The 27,804-nt window shown below is 46.8% G+C and overlaps 1 protein-coding gene across 1 annotated transcript in view; it reads left to right on the top strand.

Moving 5' to 3' along the window:
• Window positions 1-4,670: 4,670 nt before the first annotated feature.
• LOC140389753 (endothelin-converting enzyme 2-like) overlaps window positions 4,671-27,804 on the top strand; it is a 312,668-nt gene continuing 289,534 nt past the window's right edge. Inside the window, exon 1 of the mRNA XM_072474236.1 lies at window positions 4,671-5,103. Within this exon, the coding sequence (XP_072330337.1) occupies window positions 5,071-5,103 (33 nt within the window). The 5' untranslated portion in view covers window positions 4,671-5,070. The remainder of the gene's footprint in view (window positions 5,104-27,804) is intronic.

Genomic DNA, 27,804 nt, shown 5'->3' with positions numbered 1-27,804 from the left:
ACCACATTCTAACGTTGTGAAACTAACATAATTGTTCTTATTCTGACAATTTTATAGATTTATCACACAGAAAAGCACTATTAAACTTCAACACTCACATCCATTTAATCTGATCTGAATTGACTTCCGAACAACATCAAACATCCTTTATCCTGCTCTATCCTGCTGTACTCAGCAATGTAATTTTCTGTCTTAAAATTATGTCCTGTATCCTGGCCCTAGATTACTATCCGTGTGGAGTTTGCACATTCTCCCCGTGTCTGCATGGGTTTCACCCCAACAACCCAAAAGATGTGCAGGGTAAGTGGATTGGCCACACTAAATTGCTCCTTATTTGGAAGAAAAAATTGGGTTCCCTAAAATTAAAATTAAAATAATGTCCTGTAAAAGTCACTAACTTGTAATGACCTTCATTGATTAATTACAATTTCCGTATTTTATTTCTTATTGCCTTGCACTCATAGTCCTCTGCATAGTTTGGTTCCATTTAATATTGGCTTTAAATAGTTATTTGCATAAATTTGAAAAAAAACTGTTTCTCAGGCAGAAGTGGTGCCAGATTTAATATATGTTAAGAATCCCAATGATGTCAAATGTGATGGATTTCCAAAACCCAGTAGGGTAACTTGGAACACGGTATCTTAGTGGTCTATATTTTCAATTTGGTATAATGTGAGGAACGGTATGCAAACCAGTAAGGAACAGTCCAGTCTTGTTGTAATTAATTCAGAAAGAATATTTATTAACTTAAAAGAAACACACAAAAAAGACTTCAATATACTACAACAGTACACTTAACTACTATAATGGTGACACACTCAAAAGTATCTCATGAAGTTAACCCTTGCCACCAGCAATTTTGTTCCTGAACTCTGAGAAATGCTCCTTGTCGCAAACAACATCCAATGTCATATAACTCGATGAGCTAAATTCAGCATGTAGTTGCCGTCCATAAGTTCTCCAGTTTGGGAAATGTGGTGAACACCACTAGTGGTATGTTATATGTTTTACGGCACTGCACGTATATTAGAGGTACGATGGTAAATCCCTGCCTGCTGGCTCCACCCGGCAAGAGGCATATAAAAGTGTGTGCTCTCCTGAGCTGCAGCCATTCTGGTTCCAGCTACAGGAAGCACAACATCTTGTTCAATATAGCCTCGATTGTTCCACCATTCTCGTCTCGTGGTAATTGACGGTACATCAGCAAAACCTTTCTTTAGTTCAGTGCAGTGTTTCTTCTCTTTGACAGCAGTTTTCAACACCAACTTGCTTTCGAGAAAGCTTGTTTTCTCCTTATGGGTGTAGCTATAGTAGTACCTGCCCCTCTCCCTCTGTATTGAGTTATCCTGCTAGGATACACTGTAGCCCTCCTTACATGTCACCCTGTCTCGATAACCAGTGGACCAAACTTTTAGCATTTAAGATGTAAAATATTCTCTTATCTCTCCACTTTGAACTCCCCTCTTCCACAGCTCTAACACCTATTTCCCTGTAAGAACACCATTTACGACGCCCTCTGCTGCTGTTGCTCATGTATTTGCTTTGTTTGGCCCCTTGTTCTGCACTGTAACCAATCACTGTTTGTCGATGTACCATTTGTCAATGTACTCTCTCAATTATTTTTTTTTGTCTACTATGTACATACTGTGTACGTTTCCTTGGCCACAGAAAAATACTTTTCACTGTGCTTTGGTACATGTGACAATAAATCAAATCAAATCGAACCATTGTTCAACCCCATGTCACTTAGATAAACACTTGTTTTCCTAATGCTACGTTAATTGGCATCTTAAAAACACAGTTGCATTCATCGGTTCCCCTTTTATCCAATTCTTCACTTTACTTTATCAGAATTTTATTTTTAATCTTGATTTTACTCAATTCTTGATTCTTCCTTTTACTCCAGTATCTTGACATGTGGAAATGAACAAATGACTAGCAAGTACTTGAAAGAGAAAATAAAGGCTAATGCTTCCATTGGGTCCCTTCATCACAATACTGAGTTCTACTGAAGGGTTGTAACCTGAAATGAGATGCTAATTCAGGTCTTTACCACAGGTTTTCCCTTTCTTGTCTTGAAGTAGCCTTCTTTCCAATGAAAGGTCAAATCAATACTATTTCCAAGAAGAGCAGGAGAGTTATTCTTGATGTTATTGTCAATATTTAGCCCTCACCCAAGACCATAAAAACATGATCTGGTCAGTATCACATTGCTGCTTGTGGGAACTTACTGAACACAAATTGACTGCTGTGTTTCCTATTGGTGGCACTGACAGCTCTCCCTCGATTCCAGGATGATATTGACTCAGGGTCATGAGTTTTTGCCATGTGTCTTCATGTGACTGGACTGGCTGTATATCGACCTTCAGGTCTTTGGCACATGGCACAGGAGGTCCCATCGGGACATGGTGTCCAAAGATGATTTTGCAGGTGTTTTGCCTGAATGCTTGTGGAGCTAGCTTGTTCAGCGCAGTTCAGGAATAACCAATATGCCACCATCAGTAGTGCCTATGCCCTGACCCTCAACTTCGCTGAAGATGGTAAAGAAAAGTTATATTCTCACCTTGATGAAGTCCTCACTGCCATCCCTAAGGAAGAAAAGACCATCCTCTGGGAGATTCCAATATCTTGAGTAGAATCATTTGGAAAAATAGGATTGGAAGAGCCAAAGTAAATAGAGTCCTCCTGCTGATAAATTATGCGTGGCATGGTCTCATTACAGAAACACCCTCTTCCGTCAGAAGAACACATACAAAACCACATAGAGGCATCCTAGAAAGCATTGGCACTTCCTGGGTTATGTCATTGTTGAGGTTAATGAACTAAGTAATATCTGTAACACTGGATTCATGTGGATGACTGATGCCTGCTAGGCAGATCATCGACCTTGGCTGTGATTCTCCGAGCCGCTGCACTGCAATCGCACTCAGTGTGATGGCAGAGAATGGGCAACAGACCCGCAATCGGGTCCAACGCCGCTCCCGCGATTCTCCAGACACTGGAGAATCGCCGACAATCGCATGCGCACAGTCGACGCGGCGCAGGTCAGGGGCCATTGAAAGAGGCACCCACGCCGATTCTCTGCCGACAACTGGCCGAGTTCCCGCCGGCGTGGTTCACTCATGGTTCCACCCGGCAGGAGCTCGGAGTGGCTGCTGCGCACGCAGTCCGTGGCCGTCCTGGTGGGGGGGGGGGATCCGTCACCGGGGGGGGGGGGGGCCTCTAGGATGGCCAGGCTCGCGATCGAGGGCCACCGATTGGCGGGCGCGCGCAATCTCGGTGGGAGGGCTATATTGTCAGGACCGGCCTGTGGTGTGGGTCAGCACTGTAGCGCGCGAGGTCGCCGCTGCAGGCGCATGCCGTGGATGCCGCGGACCTGCGGCCAGAGGTGCAGGGCCCCGTATCGGCAGCCGGAGCTGCAAGGAGCACTCCAGGGCCCTACTAGCCCCCTGCAAAACAGAGAATCACTCTGGATTTCTCCAGGAAAGTCCAGAGTGATTTGTGCCCGTTTTCACGCAGGTGTGGAGACATAGCCCCATTATCAGAGAATTCCGCCCTTTGTTCCCTTGCTTCCTATCTTACAACAGTGACCGCACTTCAAAAGTACTTCATTGTCTGTAAAGCATTATGGGAGGTCTGTGGTAATGAAAGCTGCTACATATATGCAAGTTATTATCTCAAGGAAGAGATGATGATGCAGTAGTAATGTCACGGGGCTAGTAATCCAGGGGTGCAGGCTAATGCTCGAGGGACACAAGTTCAAAAGGCACCATGACAATTGATGGAATTTAATTCATTTAGTTAATAGATTAAATTAATTTTTTAAAATCTGAAATTGAAAACTGAAAATCTCAGTAATGGTAACCATGAAGCTATCATTGATTGTTGCAAAATTCCACCTGCTCATTAACGTCCTCTAGGAACGGAAATCTACTGTGCTTACCTGGTCTGGCGCACATGTGACGACAGACCTACAGCTTTGTGTTTGGCTCTTAACAAGAGCAATTCGTCATTGTGGGGTTTAGTCAGGGGGCACTTGGGGAGTTGGGAGGGTTGTCAAGGGGTTGTAGTGGGAGGGTCAGTACCATCGGTGCCCAGGGGGCCAGAAGTGTGTTTAACCGTCCTAAATTTTCCTGGGTACCCATTCTGCTAAGAGGTCGGGGGCCATCTCAAGTCCCTGATTTAAATCTCAACATCGGTGGTTCCCAGTGCAGGGTAATTGCCCGTCGGAAGTTTAAACGTCTTGGGCAGTCCTTGTGTGGGGACTCCGGTGGGGGCTGGGGTGGTGTCCCCGTGCATCTCTGGGCTACATTCCGGGTATGACCCCCCCCCCCCCCCCCCCCCCCAGTAAGGGGTGGAAGCACTGGTTCGTGGTTCATATCATCGCCTTTTCCCAAATAAAAATGCACATTACTTTCGAGGCGTCCATTCCGTGGTAATGGGTCTAGACGCAGTAGTTGCAGAGTCTCTTTCAGAGTGTCACATGAATATTTCCAAAGTACCAATCGTGCTGCAACTCACTGACTAATAAAGAAGCCCCCTTTTGGCCTATGTCGGAGTTTTATTTATTTATTGGCGGATGTGAATGATCTCGCTGTCATCAATTAGCCCGGCTCACGCGTTACGGTGTCGGGGTTCAGATCACGGCTTGGATCACTTTACATCCCTCAGCCTCGTCTACAGAAAAGGAAAGGGAACGGAAATTCCAGTTGCGTTCGCGCTGAATAAATGACCGGAGCTTGTGTGTTCAGCGGCAGATGCCTTCGCCACACCTGAGGTTCCGCCGGCCATCATCCCTGAGCGACAGCGGGTTTCTTGTCATAGTAACCGGGGCGCCATATGTGATTGGAAGGGACGCAGCTGCTCAGCGGATTGCCGGGCCTCCGCGGCAGGCGCGCCCATCCCTCACTCATTCTGTGCAGCCTGCAAATTTATCCATCAACAGCACGTCGCCGATTGTGAAAATAACCACCTTCTTTATTTAAAAAAAATAAATTGTGGACCGCCACTTGACGTTTCCATCGCCGAAATGTTTGAGGCGCGATAGACCAAAATATATTTATTTCCAGGATGAATGTGGCTCTACAAAATCTCAGCAATGATGTAAGTTCTGAGCCGGCTTTGTTGATACTTGTACAGTGTGCTGATAGATGGAGAGACACGCAGTCCTATGTGACCGTCCGTGCTGCATTCACCAAGTGAACAATAATAGGAGGGTTAAAGCGAACCGCTGCCTGTTTGTTTTACACTGAAATTGTATTTTAATAACCACGCCATTCCTCACCATAAACACCGTTGGCAAATGGCAATTCCCGATTGCCAGTAAGGGTTAATGGGAAAAGTACTGGGAACGCGGCTGTCCTTCCTGCATTTGGGAATGGCCAAGCTCTGTGTGTGTGTTTTTGACCTCATTTTGAGAGGTTTTCAAATATGACCTTTTTACATCTAATAACAAACAGGCAGGTTGTATTCCCAATCGCCGGGTTGTTTGTTCATGTAGACTTGTAAAGTGGGCCGTAGATCATTTCGCTAGACGGCAAGGGGTTGTTTAGTTTGTTTATTTGTAGAACCGATCACCCTGAGCTGATGTAGAAATTGATTTAAAAAAAAAAACCAAAACGCTATAGTGGGGATTTTCCTTAGCCACTCGTGACACAAAAGTTGGAGATGAGGAATTGAGCGCTTTCGAACATCGATCTTCATTTCTCCAATCTCGTCTCGGTGCACACTGCCCCGGTGAGAGATTGTGGTTGTCAGACAGTGAACAGAAACACCGGCCAGTTTGTTACATTTTTTTTTTTGCCTCGAGGGGCTCGAAGCTTTCTGCTCCCCTCTTTCAGCGACCAGGTAGTGTACTGTTGAGATCAAAGTAAACTCGGATAATATCCAAAGGATGAAAACAAAAACCCTTTCCTTACCTATGGTGCTGGTGTAACAGGTGACCGTTTTGATCATTGCCAGTTTGCTCGAGTTTTTATGATCACAGAACCCAATCTGAAGTAAATTTATTCTAGTTTGCTTTGTTTTGGTCAATTGTTTTCAGAGGACCGGTAAACTACCAGGTGGATTAAGAAAATAATTTCGGTTTAGAGATTGGTGTACTTTTCCTGCTCAAATTTTGCATACCTACATATTGCAAACAGATATTTATATTCATCTATCTACACGCCAATTAGGTCTCTTGGGTTAGCAGATGAACAGACTTATTGCAAACTATATTTATTTACCGATACAGCTAAGGCGTATTGATTTAGAAACCGTAAACCAACGTGAGGTTTGACGAGTGGCTTAGGAAATTTCTAGATTTCGAGATTAACCTAGGGGATTGAATTAGCCCTGCACTTTCCGGTGTTCCTTTAAACACTGGTTTTAACAAAGTCATGTGCTACCATGATAATGTACAAAGGATAAACCTTGTGCTGGTTTATTGGCTTGGTGAAAAAAAAAGGTGTTGATTAACATATCTTTCCCAAAAATGTTCGACATTCAGCGGAAATTACTGGACAGATTTATTTTGTATTAGTGAGAACTCTTCGCACGGTCAACAATACCGAAAATATTAGACTGAGAAGAATTCATTATTGTATAAATTGCGACCCCCCCCCCCCCCCTATCATTCATAGCTTTTGAGAATTCATGCTAACAATCCTCCTCCCTTCCGAAAAAAAAATATTTACAATAAATGCATCTTTAGTAAAATATTGCTCCAAGGTCTATGTGATGACATAATACATAATCAATATTATCAGAGGAAATGGCTATTTGATGAACCTTAATACAAAATAATTAAGGTGCTAATCTTAAAAAAACAAAAACAATGAGGGGCAAAATCGTTTAACTCTCAAAAACAGACTGGAGGATTGTAATGTACAGTTAAACTGTGCTCCTTGCTTTTGTGCTGCCTGCTAATTTAAATGATTGCAGTATGCAGCCTAGTGTTCAGTGATTGCATGCCTCAGCAGGAGCCCCAAGTTTATGCAAGGCTACCACCACTTAAAGCCAACCTGCACTACTTAAATTCAGGTGCACCTCTGTAATATGTAAACATTTTGCTAGATAAGTGACTGGGGATGAGGATCTGAACCAGGAGAGTAAGACTAATCGTGCAGCAGGGAAAATAGTCACTGTTCTCAGATGCTCCAATGGAGGCCTTGGTGCAGGAGGTGGAGAGAAGAAGTGATCCACAGGAGTCCCCCAGGCATACACTGCAAAGGCAGTGGGATCAAATAGCTGTTGCAGTCTCAACTCGAGATCTTTGATGGAGTACCATGAGAAGATCCTACATGGAGTACAATGAGAAGTTCAATGACCTCACGCAAGTGGTAAATATTAGTAAATGCATCTTCAAGTGTCATATCCTACCAACTGCACCTCTAGCCTCACCCACTGCTCAATTTACCACACTTCGAGCACTCAGCTACACAAATTCTCTATCAGTCTGACTCATGCCTAACATTTCAGAGCTTCTCCACACCATCACACAATTAGCACTTCTGTAAGCCTCACACCCACATCTCCTAGCTTTGCACACATTGCATCACACTCACTGACACATTTCCCTCTCTCTTGCAGGACACAATGAGGTATAACTGAAAACAGAAACACCCAATTCCGAAGATACAGGTACTCATGTATCTCTATTACCATGAGATCCATGGTTGCCATGCTTAATCCATGATTACCATGCTTGCCATCATTGGAGTCACCATGTCTGAGGCCCGGACAGTGATGGTACTGAAACCATTGAAGGTATTCTCATACTTAATTCCCCATCTCCTTCCCCCTCATTACACAATCTATTCTGATTTACTTACAAGCTGCAGGTAATGTAAGTACACATCTCTTTCTTTTCCATCCCTCCCCTCACCACACTTGTGCGTTTTTTTTCTTTCAAATACCCAAGGATTGCAACCAGGCCAGGCAATAATGGACCACAAGAAGTGGAAAAGCAAGAAGACAGTGATGAAGAAGATACATCATCATTCACACTCATATTTGCAGTCATCAGCTCAAATACTGACACTTTGCATTCTTTAGAGGATAGTTCAGATGTGATGAGACACTGGGCTTCAGTGACCTGTAACCAGTGCAGGAGAGAAGGTAGAAAGCTTGCCGGAGGGCAAGGTCACACATTTGTTCTGTTGCAGAGTGCTCACTTAAGAACTTTTAAGGGGGTGGCCTCAGAAGAAGGCTAAAATAACAGCAAAATACTGCAGATGCTGGAAATCTGAATTATAAACCGAAAATGCTGGAAAAACCCAGCAGCTCTGGCAGCATCTGTGGAGAGAGAAACAGAGTTGATATTTCAAGTCCATGTGACTCTTCTTCAGAACCAGAGCTGCTGAGTTTTTCCAGTATTTTCTGTTTTATTTCAGAAGAAGGCTGATGGTTATACACACTGAAATGCTTGGTGGATTAGCTGGCCTGCTAAAACGCCTCCGGTTGTTCAGAGGCATAGAGGAGCCTAGAATCAACTTTCAAGTGGTTTTGTGCAGACCTTGGAGACTATCCTCTACAGTACGGAGGTGGTCACCAACTCCATGAGGACATTTGCAGATCATTTTGTAGAGTCTGCTTGTTGACGTCTCCACTTTTATTGCAGTGCAAGAAAAAGATCGCCACTTTCTAAGCATTTGACCGTAAACTTAGATTGAAGTCATGCAAGGTCAGCAAGATGCCACGCACATTCAGAATACACCCATGAATCTCAGCTGGCTGCTGTTCAAGCATAAACCTTTAACATCTTCGCTGTGGATACTGGATTCAATCGGGCTGACATGGTTTCACAGCAGTCTAGTAAAGTGTCTTCCAATACAGGGGCAAAGAGGGATAAACTCTCAAGGGCAATAAATGTGTGACTTGTTGAGATGTATAACAAAATTATTACAATGCCTCAAGAAGGCAGCTGACCACAACATTCTCAAGAGCAATTAGTAATGAACAATAAATGCTGGCTTTGCTAACAATTCACATAATGTGAATGAATCTTTAACAAAGGCTGGAGTTTACAAGCCTTTCCTGTATTTATTCCCAGATGCTCTGGGCCTTCACAGAAGAGATTTTCAGTGCACATTTGTTTCTTGAGATTGTGATAAATGTGCAGAAGTTAATATTAGTCCAAATTTTGCTGGAGTGCAACATCTTGTAGCATGCCCCATTAGTTACTTTTTCCTCCCCTTGAAATATTTTGTTCTGTTTGCTGTTGGAGGTGCAAGCTGATATTGGTGCATCGGGTGCAATGTGACATCTGGGATGCCAGTGAACGATGGGTTCAATGGATCATCTCTTTAAAATATGAGATTTAAGGAGTAAGAAAATAACACTAAGAATGTAAATTAAAATCAAATCAGGTGCAGAAAGAAATAAAGAGAGAGAGGAAGAAAGTTTGGGTTAACTTGGAGGAAAAAAATAAAGGGTAAAGTTACGATAGTGACGTTTAAGGGACATCTTGGCAAATACATGAATAGGATGGGAATAGAGGGATAAGGACCCCGGGAGTGGGTAGAAGATTTTAGACTGGCAGCATGGTCGGGGCAGGCTTGGTGGGCCGCAGGGCCTGTTCCTGTGCTGTACTTTTCTTTGTTCTTTGTAAGAAAAACATCAACATTTTAAATTTCAATCCTTATTACCTGTGGGAATAAGACATTACAGTTTAAGATGTTGCAGCTGGGAAAGACATCATCTGAGTGAGTATATTTGGGAACTTGAAGCAAAGTGGAAATTCGGTGCAGAGGGGAACGGGTGCTTTTCTTTCTAATTTCTTCACCCTTCAGAAAGTGGTACTTGGTGAGTATTTTGGCTACTGTGAAGCAGCAGCGGGGGAACCAGCAGACAACCGTGAGGTGACAAGAAACTGGTAACTTGATTGGCTGGAAGGGCAGCACGGTGGCGCAGTGGTTAGCATTGCTGCCTCACGGCGCCGAGGTCCCAGGTTCGATCCCGGCTCTGTGTCCGTGTGGAGTTTACACATTCTCCCCATGTTTGCGTGAGTTTCGCCCCCCACAATCCAAAAGATGTGCAGGTTAGGTGGATTGGCCATGCTAGATTGCCCCTTAATTGGAAAAAAAAAATTGGATACTCTAAATTTATAAAAACACTTGATTGGCTGATAAGTGCTCAGTGTCAGGGGCTGAGTGAGAAAAACCTGCGTCTGGAATAAGGGAAAGTTGGGGCCTAATATATCGAGTCGATACAAGTAGTCCAAAATAGAATGGAGTTAACATAAGAGAAGCATCCTAGGATTCAAAACCATGCACAACTTGGTGGTTATTTAATAAAATATAAAAAGCGCGATAAATAAGTAAATCATTTATTTAAGTAATGATTTGAAACACATTTAAGGATGGCAGGACAGGCGATGCGCCAAGGATTCAGCATTTGGGAGCTCCTGGATAACATTGTGATCCTGGGTAAACACTTCTGCAGTAAGTGTCTGCGATTGAGGAGCTTCGACTCAGAGTTATTGAGCTGGAGTCTATGCGACACATCAGGGAGGGAGAGTATTGCCTGGACATTTTGTTTTTGGAGGTTGTTAGACCCCTTTAGGATAGGTTCTTTTGGTTTCAAAAGTGATCAGGGACAGGGGGTGTGATTTCAGCCGAGGCAGGCACAGGGAACCAGAGGGCACAAGTGTCCAGCCGGATTGAGGTCCCTCCACTTCTTTGGTTGAGAGTGGGGCTGCACGGTGGATGAGTTGACTGGCCATGGAACTGTGGCACTGAAAACCATTCAAGTGGGGGAGTGCATAAGAATATAGAGTCATAGAATCCCTATTGTGCATTGACCTTCTGAAAGAGCACCCTACCTCAACCCATGCCCCCACCCGATTCCAGTAACCCCACATATCCTTTTGGATTCTAAGGGGCAATTTATCATGGCCAATCCACCTAACCTGCACATCTTTGGACTGTGGGAGGAAACTGGAGCATCCAGAGGAAACCAACGCAGATACAGGGAGAATGCACAAACTCCACACAGACATTCACCCAAGGCTGGAATTGAGCCCAGGTGGTGCTGTGAGGCAGCAGTACTAATCACTGTGCCATTATGCCACCCACCAGTAGTAGGGGAGAGTATAGTGAGGGGAATTGACAATATTCTCTGTAGCAAAGAGCCAGAAGTGCCCGGCCAGGGTTCGGGACATTTGCTCTGGGCAATGGGAGGGGGAGGATCCCATTATCGTGGTCTCAGTAGGTACGAATGACATGGGTAGATGAGGAAAGACGTTCTGCATAGAGAGTTTGAGGAGCTAGACATTAAATTGAACCTCCAAATTTGGAGTTTTCACAATTAATTCGCTCAACTAAACCATTAATATATATTGCAACTGTTTGGGATCCCAGCACCGACCCGTGCGGTATCCCACTTGGTACTGTCTGCCATTCAGAAAAAAGCCCATTTATTCCTACTCTTTATTTCTTGTTGCCAACCAGTTTTCTATCCATCTCCATACACTATTCCAATTCTATGTGCTTTAATTTCACATGCTATTCTCTTATGTGAGATTTTGTCAAAAGTCCAAATAAACCACACCCACTGGCTCCCCATCATCTGCTCTACTAGAATTCCAATAGCTTTATTAAGCATTATTTCCCTTTCATAAGTCCATGCTGACTGTCCAATTCTGCCACTGTTTTCCAAGTGCCCTGCTATTAAAACCAACAAAAGATGACCAAAAGGAAGAGGATAAACATTGTCGGTAAATTTGCAAGAAATAAAAATGGACAGTAAGAGCTCCTTTTAAATATATAAGAAGGAAGAGAAAGGCCAAAGTGAACACTGGCCCCTTAGAGAATGAGACTGGGGAAATAATAATGGGGAACCAGGAAAGAGCAGAGGAGTAAAATAAATATTTTATGTTAGTATTCCAAAAATTCTAATAATCAAGGGGCAAAAGGTGGGAGGAAATAAATACAATAACTATCACTAGAGAAAATGCCTTTGGGAAACAAATGGAGCTGCAGGCCGATAAGTCCCCAGGACCTGATGGGATAAAGTAAGCACTGAGATAGTGGATGCACTGGTATAAATCTTCCAAGAATCCTTAAATTCTGGGAAAGTCCCAAGGATTGGAAGGGGAGGGAGACAAAACAACAGGTACCAATAGGCCAGTTAGCTTAACACCTGTCACTGGGTAAATGTTCGAGTCTGTTATAAAGGATGTAATAGCAGAACGTTTAGAAATACATAGTATAATCAAACAGGTTCAGCAAAGCTTCATGAAGGGGAAATTATGCCTGTCCAATTTATTAGAATTCTTTGAGGTGATAACGAGCAGGAGAGAAACAGGGTTATGGGGATAAGGCGGGAAAGTGGAGTTGAGGATTATCCTTTCAGATCACTCATGATCTCATTGAATGACAGAGATGGGCCGAATGGCCTACTTCTGTTCCACTGTCTCATGGTCTTATGGGGAGATTGAGTGACATTGCAGGAACTCAAATTTCTCATTTAAAAAGGTAGTTGCAGTATTAAATTCAGCCCTAACAATCTGAGTTTAATTCATAACTAATACACAAATGCAGCAATTTCATGAAAACATGGGGAGGTTGAGGGTGAACTACCGTTTTTATGAGGTTAATGGTGGAGTTGTGCAAATTGTCCAGCAACCTGTGGCAATTGACAATTCGGTGTTTCTTCCTTCATTGGTGGATATCCTTTGTTGCCGTTAGATTGAATACTTCACTATTCTTTTGGTTGGTCTCTTTGCACTTGCCAAAAATTTCAGCTCATCTAAACTACTTACTGCCAATATCCTAACTTCACTATGTTCAGTTCACCATTACCCTTGTGCTTTATATTCAGTATTATAATTTTCACCCTTCATACAAAATCCTTCCATAGCCGTGACCTTTCCTATCTCTGTAACATTCTCCAATCTTACAATCCTGTGAGATCTCTGTGCTCCTCCAATTCTGACTTTTTTTTAACATAGTTGAAGTTCGTCTGGTAGCGAGCGTTGACCTTGGACTTACTTGCTTCTGGTGTAGCTGGTGGAAGGGTCTCTCTGCTTTGAGAGCCGATTCCAAGAGAGCGAATCTCTCCTGGGGCCTTCTTCTTATACCTAAAAATAAATTTAGAGTACCTGTAGCGCACAATGACTTACGCGAGATGAGAAGCGATGAAGTCGATCTAGGCTTTATTAAGCGAGACTTGTCCCCAGCAGCTCAGCAACAGAATAAGGAGCTCGGGCTCTTATACTCCGCCTTCAGGGCAGAGCCAGAAGTCGGCAGATCCAACCAGGACCCGGGACCTGACAGCCAATAGCCTCTCGGCTTCACAGGTACCACGTTACCCCTAATACATACCACCACATTCACCCCTTGTTAAAAAAAGAACCCGGCGGGGTGGTGGTTCGCATGGTGGTAAGGGTTTACAAGGCTGGCCCTGGAACAAATTTCGGACTGTTAATACAGCTTTAGCCCTACACTGGGCTATGTACAAGTTTGTGAGAACTATTTACAATACGAGCAAAAAAAATTTTGTTACAACACATTCTTGCTTTTCTTGGTGTCATGCAGATTCCATGAGTCGAGCGGGCGGTCTGGTCTTTCTCTTCGATCGCCTCAGCCCCGGTGGTGGTGCAGGTGCTTGCTCGGGCGTTGTCGTCTCCGGGAGCGTTTCGCTGTTTGTTCCTGTTTTATTCCTGGGCGGGCATGGGAGGAGGACCGATTTTCCCCCCCCCAGGAAGGGGGCGGTCGCGGGGTGCGCCGGTGGCAGGGAGGGAGTGATCGGTGTCGGGGTTATGTGTGTGTTGCCGGCGGGCACCAGGTCCCGCAGGGAGACCGTGTCTTCGTGGCCGCAGATGGTTACGTTGTCGAGATACGGGAACGGTGGCCTGCAACCCGTGCTGGTCAACCATTCGCTCCATCTCCCGTTGGAAGACCGAGACCCCGTTCGTGACGCCAAATGGGACCCTTAGGAAGTGGTATAGCCGCCCGTCTGCCTCGAAGGCGGTGTACTTGGGGTCACCTGGGTGGATGGGGAGCTGGTGGTAGGCGGACTTGAGGTCCACGGTGGAAAAGACCTTCTACTGAGCAATCCGATTGACCATGTCGGATATGCGGGCGAGAGGGTACGCATCTAGCTGCGTGTACCTGTTGATGGTCTGACTATAGTCTACGACCATCCTTTGCTTCTCCCCGGTCTTTACGACTACCACCTGGGCTCTCCAGGGACTATTACTGGCCTGGATTATGCCTTCCTTCAGCAACCGCTGGACTTCAGACCAGATAAATGTCCGGTCCTGGGCGCTGTACCGTCTGCTCCTAGTGGCGATGGGTTTGCAATCCGGGGTGAGGTTTGCAAACAAGGACGGCGGTTCAACCTTGAGGGTTGCGAGGCCGCAGATAGTGAGTGGGGGTATTGGGCCGCCGAATTGGAATGTTAGGCTCTGAAGGTTACATTGGAAGTCTAATCCCAGTAATGTGGGCGCGCAGAGTTGGGGCAGGACGTAGAGCCTGTAGTTCTTAAACTCCCTCCCTTGCACCGTTAGGTTTGCGATGCAGAACCCTTTGATCTCCACTGAGTGGGATCCTGCAGCTAGGGAAATCTTTTGCGTGCTTGGATGGATGGTCAGAAAACAGCGTCTTACCGTGTCTGGGTGAATAAAACTTTCAGTGCTCCTGGAGTCGATCAGGCATGGTGTCTCGTATCCGTTGACCAGCACCGTTGTTGTCGTCGTCTGGAGCGTCCAGGGCCGCGATTGATCCAGTGTCACCGAAGCCAGTCGTGGTAGTAGTGTTGTGGCGTCTTCGTCGGACCCTGTGGAGCCGTCGATGCTGTGGTCCTTTGTTGTCAACCAAGATGGTGGCGTCCATGAATTGCACGCGGCCGGGGATGGACAAAATGGCCGCCCCCATGGGTCGCACGTGGTCGGGGGTGGACAAAATGGCAGCCCCCATGAATCGCACGTGGCTGGGGGGGTCACAAGATGGCGGCGCCCATCCTACCCTTGTGGTGCCCGGGACCCAAAATGGCGGTGCCCGGGGTGCACACGGGGTGCTGGGGTGGTTGGGGGGTGTTCGGGATCTGTTGTCCTCGTTCTTCTCCAGGGATTGCGGCGACCCCCTCGGGACCGGCACACTGCCGCGAAATGACCCTTTTTGCCGCAGCCCTTACAAGTAGCTGCGCGGGCCGGGCAGCGCTGCCGGGGGTGTTTCACTTGTCCGCAAAAATAGCAGCGAGCCCCCCCGGGATGGTCTGGCGCTTTACCCGCGCAAGCGGGGGGGGGTGCCAGGGAGTTGGTCGCGACGGAGGTCCACGGAGCTCAAGGGGCTGCCGCGCGGTCGGGGCCGTAGGCGCGGGCGTTTTGGGAGGCCACCTCAAGGGAGGCTGCGAGGGCCCGTGCCTCTGAGAGTCCTAGCGACTCTCTTTCTAAAAATCTCTGACGGATTTGGTGAGAGTTCATACCTGCCACGAATGCATCATGAATTAGCAGGTCTGTGTGTTCGATCGCGTTCACCGGCGGGCAGTTGCAGCCTCGTCCCAAAATTAGCAGCGCGCCGTAGAATTCCTTGAGCGATTCTCCGGGAATTTGCCGTCTCGAGTTGGTGGCGCACGTAGACCTGGTTTACGGGCCGAACGTAGATGCCCTTCAGCAATGCGAGCGCCGTCGGGAAATCCTCTGCATCTTCTATAAGCAAGTAAATCTCCGGGCTTACCCTCGAATGCAGGACCTGCATTTTCTGCTCTTCTGTGATCCGGCCGGGGGCCGTTCAGAGGTAGCCTTCAAAGCATGCTTGCCGGTGTTTGAATACGGCTGCCGAGTTCGCTGCTTGGGGGCTGATCCGCAGGCACTCCGGGGCGATCCGAAGCTCCATAGTCTTTTAAGCTCGCTTAATAAATTGTAGCGCACAATGACTCATGCGAGACGAGAAGCGATGAAGTCAATCTATCCTTTATTAAGTGAGACTTGTCCCCAGCAGCTCAGCAACAGAATAAGGCTGCGGGGAGAAGCTCGGGCTTTTATACTCCGCCTTCAGGGCGGAGCCAGAAGTCGGCAGATCCAACCAGGACCCGTGACCTGACAGCCAATAGCCTCTCGGCTTCACGGGTACCACATTACCCCTAATACATACCACCACAGTACCCAATTATTTTGTTTCCGAATTAAGGGCCAATTTAGCGTGGCCAATCCACCTATCTGCACATCATTGTGTTGCGGGGGTGAAACCCATGCAGACACGAGGCAAATGTTCAAACTCCACACTGACAGTGACCCAGCGCCGGGATTCGAACCCGGGTCCTCAAGCACTGTAGGCAGCAATGCTAACCACTGTGCCACATGCTGCCCCAAATAAAGTTTTTATATTTGTGTTTAATCCTATGCACCAGAAGTGCATAAACTAGTTTGTAATTCGCTGGTGCATGTAACAACCCTTCAATTTTTCCATTGCGTGGGTTACACAAAATCCATAATGACACAATGTTATTCACATTTCCATTGATGAACATTCTCATTCACCTGCACTGCATCCAGCCTGAAGTTATTATCGAAAGATAATATTGATGAGGCATTGACTCTGTTGAACCCTCTGGCAAAGACAGACAGATGAAATACCACCCAGTGAATAGAGTTCAAATGTGTTGCTGATCAATGAGAAGACCCATCACTTGTAACCCAATCCTTCTGGTAATCTTTTGGTATGCTCCCTGAAAAAAAGGGGGTGTGGAAATACAAAGTAGGAAAACAAAACATCAGTCACCAGGGGAAGTTTCAGTCCCCTTAACACATCAAACACTAATCTAATCTGGTGCCTGCCAGAAGAAGGTGTGCATCTGCTTCATTAGGCCATTCCCGCTGTTCATGTCAATGTCCAAACTGGTGACATTCAGCCACACACTAGCATGGTTATGTTACATAACATCACATAATATGAGCTAGGCATTGATGTTCAACAAAGCAACATTTCTGCGAACATTTATGTTAGCTTGTGGATTCATGAAATCACCCTCCCATCTTCAATTAGCTGCTTCACTAAGATGTTGGAACTGACCCCAAAGTAGTGAGAGTCGTCACACTGACTAGTCAGCCAAAAGCCTGGAATTGCTATACTCCCAAGAGTCATAGGAACATAAGAACTAGGAGCAGAAGTAGGCCATTTGGCCCCTCGAGTCTGCTCCGCCATTCAATGAGATCATGGCTGATCTTTTGCGGACTCAGCTCCACTTTCTGGCCAGAACACCATAACCCTTAATCCCTTTATTCTTCAAAAAACTATCTATCTTTATCTTAAAAGCATTTAATGAAGGAGCCTCTACTACTTCACTGGGCAAGGAATTCCATAGATTCACAACCCTTTAGGTGAAGAAGTCCCTCCTAAACCCAGTCCTAAATGTACATCCCCTTATTTTGAGGCTATGCCCCCTAGTTCTGCTTTCACCCGCCAGTGGAAACAACCTGCCCGCATCTATCCTATCTATTCCCTTCATAATTTTATATGTTTCTATCAGATCCCCCCCATATCCTTCTAAATTCCAACGAGTACACTCCCAGTCTACTCAACCTCTCCTCGTAATCCAACCCCTTCAACTCTGGGATTAACCTAGTGAATCTCCTCTGCACACCTTCCAGTGCCAGTACGTCCTTTCTCAAGTAAGGAAACCAAAACTGAACACAATACTCCAGGTGTGGCCTCACTAACACCTTATACAATTGCAGCATAACCTCCCTAGTCTTCAACTCCATCCCTCTAGCAATGAAGGACAAATTTCCATTCGCCGCCTTAATCACCTGTTGCACCTGTAAACCAACTCCTGCACTAGCATACCCAGGTCTCTCTGCACAGCAGCATGTTTCAATATTTTATCATTTAAATAATAATCCCTTTTGCTGTTATTCCTACCAAAATGGATAACCTCCCATTTGTCAACATTGTATTCCATCTGCCAGACCCTAGCCCATTCACTTGGCCTATCCAAATCCCTCTGCAGACTTCCAGTATCCTCTGCACTTTTTGCTTTACACCTCATCTTAGTGTTGTCTGCAAACTTGGACACATTGCCCTTGGTCCCCAACTCCAAATCATCTGTGTAAATTGTGAACGATTGTGGGCCCAACACTGATCCCTGTGGGACACCACTAGCTACTGATTGCCAACCAGAGAAACATCCATTAATCCCCACTCTTTGTTTTCTATTAATTAACCAATCCTCTATCCATGCTACTACTTTACCCTTAATGCCATGCATCTTTATCTTATGCAGCAACCTTTTGTGTGGCACCTTGTCAAAGGCTTTCTGGAAATCCAGATATACCACATCCATTGGCTCCCCGTTATCTACTGCACTGGTAATGTCCTCAAAAAATTCCACTAAATTAGTTAGGCACGACCTGCCCTTTATGAACCCATGCTGCGTCTGCCCAATGGGACAATTTCCAGCCAGATGCCTCGCTATTTCTTCCTTGATGATAGATTCCAGCACCTTCCCTTCTACCGAAGTTAAGCTCACTGGCCTATAATTACCCGCTTTCTGCCTACCTCCTTTTTTAAACAGTGGTGTCACGTTTGTAAATTTCCAATCCGCCGGGACCACCCCAGAGTATAGTGAATTTTGGTAAATTATCACTATTGCATTTGCAATTTCCCTAGCCATCTCTTTTAGCACTCTGGGATGCATTCCATCAGGGCCAGGAGACTTGTCTACCTTTAGCCCCGTTAGCTTGCGCATCACTACCTCCTTAGTGATAACAATCCTCTCAAGGTCCTCACCTGTCATAGCCTCATTTCTATCAGTCACTGGCATGTTATTTGTGTCTTCCACTGTGAATACCAACCCAAAAAACCTGTTCAGTTCCTCAGCCATTTCCTCATCTCCCATTATTAAATCTCCCTTCTCATCCTCTAAAGGACCAATATTTACCTTAGCCGTTCTTTTTTGTTTTATATATTTAAGCAAGTTTACTCTCATAATCTATCTTACTCTTTATAGCTTTTTTAGTAGCTTTCTGTTGCCCCCTAAAGATTTTCCAATCCTCTAGCCTCTCACTAATCTTTGCCACTTCGTATGCTTTTTCCTTCAATTTGATACTCTCCCTTATTTCCTTAGATATCCACGGTTGATTTTCCCTCTTTCTACCGTCCTTCCTTTTTGTTGGTATAAACCTTTGCTGAGCACTGAAAAATCGCTTGGAAGTTTCTCCACTGTTCCTCAACTGTTTCACCATAAAGTCTTTGCTCCCAGTCTACCGTAGCTAGTTCTTCTCTCATCCCATTGTAATCTCCTTTGTTTAAGCACAAAACATTAGTGTTTGATTTTTACCTTCTCAACTTCCATCTGTATTTTAAATTCCACCATATTGTGATCGCTCCTTCCGAGAGGATCCCTAACTATGAGATCATGAATCAATCCTGTCTCATTACACAGGACCAGATCTAGGACCACTTGTTCCCTCGTAGGTTCCATTACATACTGTTCGAGGAAACTATCGCGGATACATTCTATAAACTCCTCCTCAAGGCTGCCTTGATTGACCTGGTTAAACCAATCGACATGTAGATTAAAATCCCCCATGATAACTGCTGTACCATTTCTACATGCATCTGTTATTTATTTGCTTATTGCCTGCCCTACCATCCTGTTACTATTTGGTGGCCTATAGACTACTCCTATCAGTGACCTTTTCACCTTACAATTCTTGATTTCCACCCAAATGGATTCAACCTTATCCTCCATAGCACCAATGTCATCCCTTACTATTGCCCGGATGTCATCCTTGAATAACAGAGCTACACCACCTCCCTTACCATCCACTCTGTCCTTCCGAATAGTTTGATACCCTTGGATATTTAACTCCCAGTCGTCACCATCCTTTAACCATGTTTCAGTAATGGCCACTAAATCATAGTCATTCACGATGATTTGCGCCATCAACTCATTTACCTTATTCTGAATACTACGAGCATTCAGGTAAAAGTACACTTTTAAGTTGGCTTTTTTACCTCTGTTCTGAATCTTAACACCTCAATCAGTAACACCTCCTGAGTTATATTTCCTCTTAACTTTTCTCCTAATTTTCCTTGTCGTTGAACCCATATCTTCATGTAACATCCTGCCGCGTCGCTTACCATTTACTTCCCGTTTTATTCCTTTTAGTATTACTGGTCCTATTCACTGAGCTCCTCTCAGCCATTGGACCTTGTACTGTCGCCCTTTTTGATTTTTGACTATGGCTTGTCTGCCTTACACTTTCCTCCTTACTGCCGTTTGTTTCTGCCCCTGTTTTACTACCTTCCAACTTCCTGCATCGGTTCCCAACCCCCTGCCACATTAGATTAAACCCTCCCCAACAGCTCTAGAAAACACCCCCCCAGGACATCGGTTCCAGTCCTGCCCAGGTGCAGACCATCCGGTTTGTACTGGTCCCACCTCCCCCAGAACCGGTTCCAATGCCCCAGGAATTTGAATCCCTCCCTCTTGCACCATCTCTCGAGTCACGCATTCATCCTATCTATCCTGACATTCCTACTCTGACTAGCTCATGGCACTGGTAGCAATCCTGAGATTACTACCTTTTGAGGTCCTACTTTTTAGTTTAACTCCTAACTCCCTGAATTCAGCTTGTAGGACCTCGTCCTGTTTTTTACCTATATCGTTGGTGCCTATGTGCGGAGATTTAAAAAGAGCGGGAGCTGCGAGTCAGAGCGGAGATTTAAAAAGCGTGGGAGCTGCGAGTCTGAGCGGAGATTTAAAAAGAGCGGGAGCTGCGAGTCGGAGCGGAGATTTAAAAAGAACAGGAGCTGCGAGTCGGAGCAGAGATTTAAAAAGCGCGGGAGCTGCGAGTCGGAGCGGAGATTTAAAAAGAGCGGGAGCTGCGAGTCGGAGCGGAGATTTAAAAAGAACGGGAGCGGAGAGTCGGAGCGGAGATTTAAAAAGAGCGGGAGCTGCGAGTCGGAGCGGAGATTTAAAAAGAGCAGGAGCTGAGAGTCGGAGCGGAGATTTAAAAAGATCGCGGCCTAGTTTCGGGAGCTGTTCGGAGGAGGAGGAGCAGTCTCTGTCAGAGCAGTGGCACCACGGCTGGCTCTGATGTTCAGAAGGGAGGGTCAAAGCGCAGAAGAGCAATAGTAATAGGGGACTCTATAGTCATGGGCACAGATAGGGTCTTCTGTGGACGTGAAAGAGACTCCAGGATGGTATGTTGCCTCCCTGGTGCCAGGGTCCAGGATGTCTCCGAACGGGTAGAGGGCATCCTGAAGGGGGAGGTCAAACAGGCAGAGGTCATTGTACATATTGGTACTAACGACATAGGCAGGAAGTGGCATGAGGTCCTGCAGCAGGAGTTCAGGGAGCTAGGCAGAAAGTTAAAAGACAGGACCTCTAGGGTTGTAATCTCCCTGTGCCACGTGCCAGTGAGGCTAGAAATAGGAAGATAGAGCAGCTAAACATGTGGCTAAACAGCTGGTGCAGGAGGGAGGGTTTCCGTTATCTGGACCACTGGGAGCTCTCCCGGGGCAGGTGCGACCCATATAAGAAGGACGGGTTGCATCTAAACTGGAGAGGCATAAATATCCTGGCCGCGAGGTTTGCTAGTGTCACACGGGAGGGTTTAAACTAGTATGGCAGGGGGGTGGGCACGGGAGCAATAGGTCAGAAGGTGAGAGCATTGAGGGAGAACTGGGGAATAGGGACAGTGTGGCTCTGAGGCAGAGCAGACAGGGAGAAGTTGCTGAACACAGCGGGTCTGGTGGCCTGAAGTGCATATGTTTTTATGCAAGAAGTATTACGGGTAAGGCAGATGAACTTAGAGCTTGGATTAGTACTTGGAGCTATGATGTTGTTGCCATTACAGAGACTTGGTTGAGGGAAGGGCAGGATTGGTAGCTAAACTTTCCAGGATTTAAATGTTTCAGGCGGGATAGAGGGGGATGTAAAATGGGTGGCGGAGTTGCGCTACTGGTTAGGGAGAATATCACAGCTGTACTACGGGAGAACACCTCAGAGGGCAGTGAGGCTATATGGGTAGAGATCAGGAATAAGAAGGGTGCAGTCGCAATGTTGGGGGTTTACTAGTAGCGAGTCAACCCACAGGCAGCTGTGTGCTTCGTTACTGATGTTCAGTAAATCTTATTGAACCAACGCCTATGTTTGGTGTCTGCTTGATCATTTAACTGCATCGAGTTGCAGTCCGTGTTACCCCAGGGTGAATAATACGACATGATACCAGGAGTGGCTACTGCTTCTAAGTAATTTACCTTCGAAAATTCACTGACGACCAGCAACTGCCTTCCAGCGGCATGGAAAAGATCCAGGCACCTCCACAGCTCCGGATGTCCGGGAACCTTGGAGCCAACTGGCGGGTCTTCAAGCAGAAATTCAGTCTGTACCTTGAGGCCTCGGGCCTCGAAAGTGCATCCGATTGCCAAAAAATCGAGCTGCTACTGGGGACCAGGCCATCCAAATCTTCAATTCGCTCACTTTTGCCGAGGGTGAGGACAAGGCCAAGTTCCAGACTGTCTTAGCCAAATTCGACAGTCACTGTGAGGTCGAGATGAACGAAAGCTTCGAGCGTTCTGTCTTCCAGCAGCGCCTTCAGGGTAAGGATGAGCCTTTCCAGTCTTTTCTCACTCATCTTCACATTCTAGCACAATCCTGCAACTACGGTGACACCGCTGACTCCCTCATCAGGGATCAGATTGTGTTTGGCGTCCACTCCGACACCCTGTGGGAGCAGCTCCTAAAGATAAAAAACATGACCCTGCCAGTGGCCATCGAGACGTGTAAAGTCCACGAACAGGCGAAAAGTCGCTATTCCCGCCTTAAGTCGGCAGAGCAGGACCAACTTGCCTCCCACGAGGCTGAGAGTGTACAGGCCATCGCCCGAATGCGGCGCCTGAGCATCGATGAAGGCGGCCATTTCGCGCGCTTTTCCAGGGGTCCCACGCATGCGCACCACGGTGAGGAGAACAAAGCGGCCAAAAACTACACTGCGCAGGTGTGAGCGGCGGCTGACCGCACTGCGCATGTGCGACGACGATCCGAGTTTCACAACGTGGATGTGATGATGTGCCCAAACTGCAGCACCGCCCATCTAAAGCGGCAATGCCCTGCAAGAAGCAGGCGATGTCTCAACTGCAAGAAGCTTGGCCATTATGCGGCTTTGTGCAGGTCTGCACTTCCGATAGGGGGCCAGTGATCCCAGTTCCAATGCAGACGTGTTCGAAGTGTGCAGCAAGGGCTGCTGGATTTGGAACCTGATCCCATCACAGATCCAGAGGACGACTGCCTGGAGTCCCCATATCGAGTGGGCATCACCACCATGCATGACAAGGTCTCCTCGCATTCAGCAACACACACACCCATCCTCAATGTGGATTATGCGGATGAGTGGCGTGCCACAGAACAAGTCAACGATTGTAGCAACCGGTTCAAGCTGGACACCGGCGCTCCGGCCAATCTAATATCCCAAGCAGATCTTGCTCGTAGCCAACAATTCTTCCACCGGCCTGCCAGTTGCTCGGCTACAATGGAAATGCCATCACTGCGTTAGGGTCCTGTCACCTGCATGTATCCAACAAGGCCATCAAGGCCACTTTGCGGTTTGAGATCGTCAAGCCCGGCAAGGCTTCTCTGCTTGGTGCCCATGCACGCAAGCTACTCCATCTCGTCCAGCATGTACATGCCATGTCCTCTGCCAACAGCACTCTTCTGGCCGATATTGAGGAGCTACTATTGCAATACCCTGATGTGTTCAGTGGGATGGGTACGCTGCCCTACCGCTATAAAATTCAGCTCAGGCCTGATGCCACACCTGTCATCCATGCGCCATGCCGGGTGCCGGCGCCCCTAAAAGACCGTCTAAAGGCGCAGCTGCAGGAGCGCCAAGATCAGGGAATAATATCCAAGGTGACGGAACCAACTGACTGGGTCAGCTCGATCGTCTGTGTCAATAGGCCCTCTGGAGATCTGCGCATTTGTATCGATCCCAAGGACCTGAACCGCAAAATTATGAGAGAACACTACCCAATCCCGAAGCGGGAGGACAGGAGCAGATAGGTAGACAGATTTTGGAAAAGCGTAAAAACAACAGGGTTGTGGTGATGGGAGACTTCAACTTCCCCAATATTGACTGGGACTCACTTAGTGCCAGGGGCTTAGACGGGGCAGAGTTTGTAAGGAGCATCCAGGAGGGCTTCTTAAAACAATATGTAGACAGTCCAACTAGAGAAGGGGCGGTACTGGACCTGGTATTGGGGAATGAGCCCGGCCAGGTGGTAGAAATTGCAGTAGGGGAGCATTTCGGGAACAGTGACCACAATTCAGTAAGTTTTAAAGTGCTGGTGGACAAGGGTAAGAGTGGTCCTAGGATGAATGTGCTAAATTGGGGGAAGGCTAATTATAACAATATTAGGCGGGGACTGAAGAACCTAGATTGGGGGCGGATGTTTGAGGGCAAATCAACATCTGACATGTGGGAGGCTTTCAAGTGGCAGTTGAAAGGAATTCAGGACCGGCATGTTCCTGTGAGGAAGAAGGATAAATACGGCAATTTTCGGAAACCTTGGATAACGAGAGATAGTGTAGGCCTCATCAAAAAGATAAAGGAGGCATTTGTCAGGGCTAAAAGGCTGGGAACAGACTAAGCCTGTGTGGAATATAAGGAAAGTAGGAAGGAACTTAAGCAAGGAGTCAGGAGGGCTAGAAGGGGTCACGAAAAGTCATTGGCAAATAGGGTTAAGGAAAATCCCAAGGCTTTTTACACGTAAATAAAAAGCAAGAGGGTAGCCAGGGAAAGGGTTGGCCCACTGAAGGATAGGCAAGGGAATCTATGTGTGGAGCCAGAGGAAATGGCCGAGGTACTAAATGAATACTTTGCATCAGTATTCACCGAAGAGAAGGAATTGGTGGATGTTGAGTCTGGAGAAGGGTGTGTTGATAGCCTGGGTCACATTGAGATCCAAAAAGACGAGGTGTTGGGCGTCTTAAAAAATATTAAGGTAAGATAAGTCCCCAGGGCCTGATGGGATCTACCCCAGAATACTGAAGGAGGCTGGAGAGGAAATTGCTGAGGCCTTGACAGAAATCTTTGGATCCTCACTGTCTTCAGGTGATGTCCCGGAGGACTCGAGAATAGCCAATGTTGTTCCTCTGTTTAAGAAGGGTAGCAAGGATAATCCAGGGAACTACAGGCCGGTGAGCCTTATTTCAGTGGTAGGGAAATTACTGGAGAGAATTCTTCGAGACAGGATCTACTCCCATTTGGAAGCAAATGGACGTATTAGTGAGAGGCAGCATGGTTTTGTGAAGGGGAGGTCGTGTCTCACTAACTTGATAGAGTTTTTCGAGGAGGTCACAAAGATGATTGATGCAGGTAGGGCAGTGGATGTTGTCTATATGGACTTCAGTAAGGCCTTTGACAAGGTCCCTCATGGTAGACTACTACAAAAGGTGAAGTCACACGGGATCAGGGGTGAGCTGGCAAGGTCATAGAAGGCAGAGAGTAGTAATGGAAGGATGCTTTTCTAATTGGAGGGCTGTGACCAGTGGTGTTCCGCAGGGATCAGTGCTGGAACCTTTGCTGTTTGTAGTATATATAAATGATTTGGAGGAAAATGTAACTGGTCTGATTAGTAAGTTTGCAGACGACACAAAGGTTGGTGGAATTGCGGATAGCGATGAGGACTGTTGGAGGATACAGCAGGATTTAGATTGTTTGGAGACTTGGGCGGAGAGATGGCAGATGGAGTTTAATCCGGACAAATGTGAGGTAATGCATTTTGGAAGGTCTAATGCAGGTAGGGAATATACAGTGAATGGTAGAACCCTCCAGAGTATTGAAAGTCAGAGAGATCTAGGAGTACAGGTCCACAGGTCACCGAAAGGGGCAACACAGGTGGAGAAGGTAGTCAAGAAAGCATACGGCATGCTTGCCTTCATTGGCCGGGGCATTGAGTATAAGAATTGGCAAGTCATGTTGCAGCTGTATAGAACCTTAGTTAGGCCACACTTGGAGTATAGTGTTCAATTCTGGTCGCCACACTACCAGAAGGATGTGGAGGCTTTAGAGAGTGTGCAGAAGAGATTTACCAGAATGTTGCCTGGTATGGAGGGCATTAGTTATGAGGAGCGGTTGAATAAACTTGGTTTGTTCTCACTGGAACGACGGAGGTTGAGGGGCGACCTGATAGAGGTCTACAAAATTATGAGGGGCATAGACAGAGTGGATAGTCAGAGGCTTTTCCCCAGGGTAGAGGGGTCAATTACTAGGGTGCATAGGTTTAAGGTGAGCGGGGCAAAGTTTAGTGTAGATGTACGAGGCAAGTTTTTTACACTGGGTAGTGGGTGCCTGGAACTCGCTACCGTAGGAGGTGGTGGAAGCAGGCACGATAGTGACATTTAAGGGGCATCTTGACAAATACATGAATAGAGGGATACGGACCCATGAAGTGTAGAAGATTGTAGTTTAGTCGGGCAGCATGGTCGGCACGGGCTTGGAGGGCCGAAGGGCCTGTTCCTGTGCTGTACATTTCTTTTGTTCTTTGTATGACAGCTGGCTGTTTAACCCCCCCCCCCCCCCCCCCCCCCCCCCCCAAGAATGTCCTGCAGCTGCTCTGAGACATCCTTGACCCTTACACCAGGGAGGCAACATACCATCCTGGAGTCTCGATTGCGTCCGCCTCTCTATTCCCCTTACGATTGAGTCCCCTATCACTATAGCCCTGCCATTCTTCTTCCTGCCCAGCTGCGCAGCAGAGCCAGCCACAGTGCAATGAACCTGTCTTCCCCTGGTGAGCCATCTCCCTCAACAGTATCCAAAGCGGTATATCTGTTTTGCAGGGAGATGACGGCAGGGGTCACCTGCACTGCCTTCCTACTCTTGCTCTGTCTTTCCTCCATCATCCCTCCATCATCATTCCTGGATATATCCTGTCCATTGACAGGCTGGACTTCGTGACGGCTCATCGCTTCAGATCAAAAATGGGCGAGGATACATCCTACAGCTTGCCATCAAATGCCCTTCCTCAGCTGATGAATTGATACTCCTCCATTTTAGAGCAAAACATGGAGGAAGCTCAGGATGGAAAGGGAACTGACTGATCTCTTGGTGAGAACCTCGGTGTCCATCATCACACGTGGCTCTGTGATACCTGGTGGCAGCTGGTGAGTGAACTAACATGACAGGGGCAGCACGGTAGCATTGTGGATAGCACAAATGCTTCACAGCTCCAGGGTCCCAGGTTCGATTCCGGTTTGGGTCACTGTCTGTGCGGAGTCTGCACATCCTCCCCGTGTGTGCGTGGGTTTCCTCCGGGTGCTCCGGTTTCCTCCCACAGTCCAAAGATGTGCGGGTTAGGTGGATTGGCCATGCTAAAATTGCCCATAGTGTCCAAAATTGCCCTTAGTGTTGGGTGGGGTTACTGGGTTATGGGGATAGGGTGGAGGTGTGTACCTTGGGTGGGGTGCTCTTTCCAAGAGCCGGTGCAGACTCGATGGGCCGAATAGCCTCCTTCTGCACTGTAAATTCTGTAAAACTCTGAGACAATAATCTGCTTGACTTTGTTCTCGCCAATCTAACGGATGTATCTGACCATGACAACATTAGCAGGAGTAGACATCATATAATACTTGTAAATACAAGTTTCTGTCTTCATAGTGAGGACATCCGCCGTTTTACGGAAGCCAAGCTGGAGACCCTGCTGGATGCCGTGGAGGAGAGGCTGCTTGAGTTGCGGTTCCCCGTGACGTGTGTAAACACCCCTCACACCACACCATCCCCACACCCCCGGATTGTGGTCTCATCATGCGTCTTGTCCTGTGTCTGGCAATACCTGTTGGTGATTGGATGGGCTCTTCTGCTGTCCACTC

This window comes from Scyliorhinus torazame, chromosome 14, assembly GCF_047496885.1.
Source record: "Scyliorhinus torazame isolate Kashiwa2021f chromosome 14, sScyTor2.1, whole genome shotgun sequence".
NCBI lineage: Eukaryota > Metazoa > Chordata > Chondrichthyes > Carcharhiniformes > Scyliorhinidae > Scyliorhinus > Scyliorhinus torazame.
Note: the sequence above shows the minus strand (reverse complement) of the source record. Positions and strands in the feature narration are given on the sequence as shown.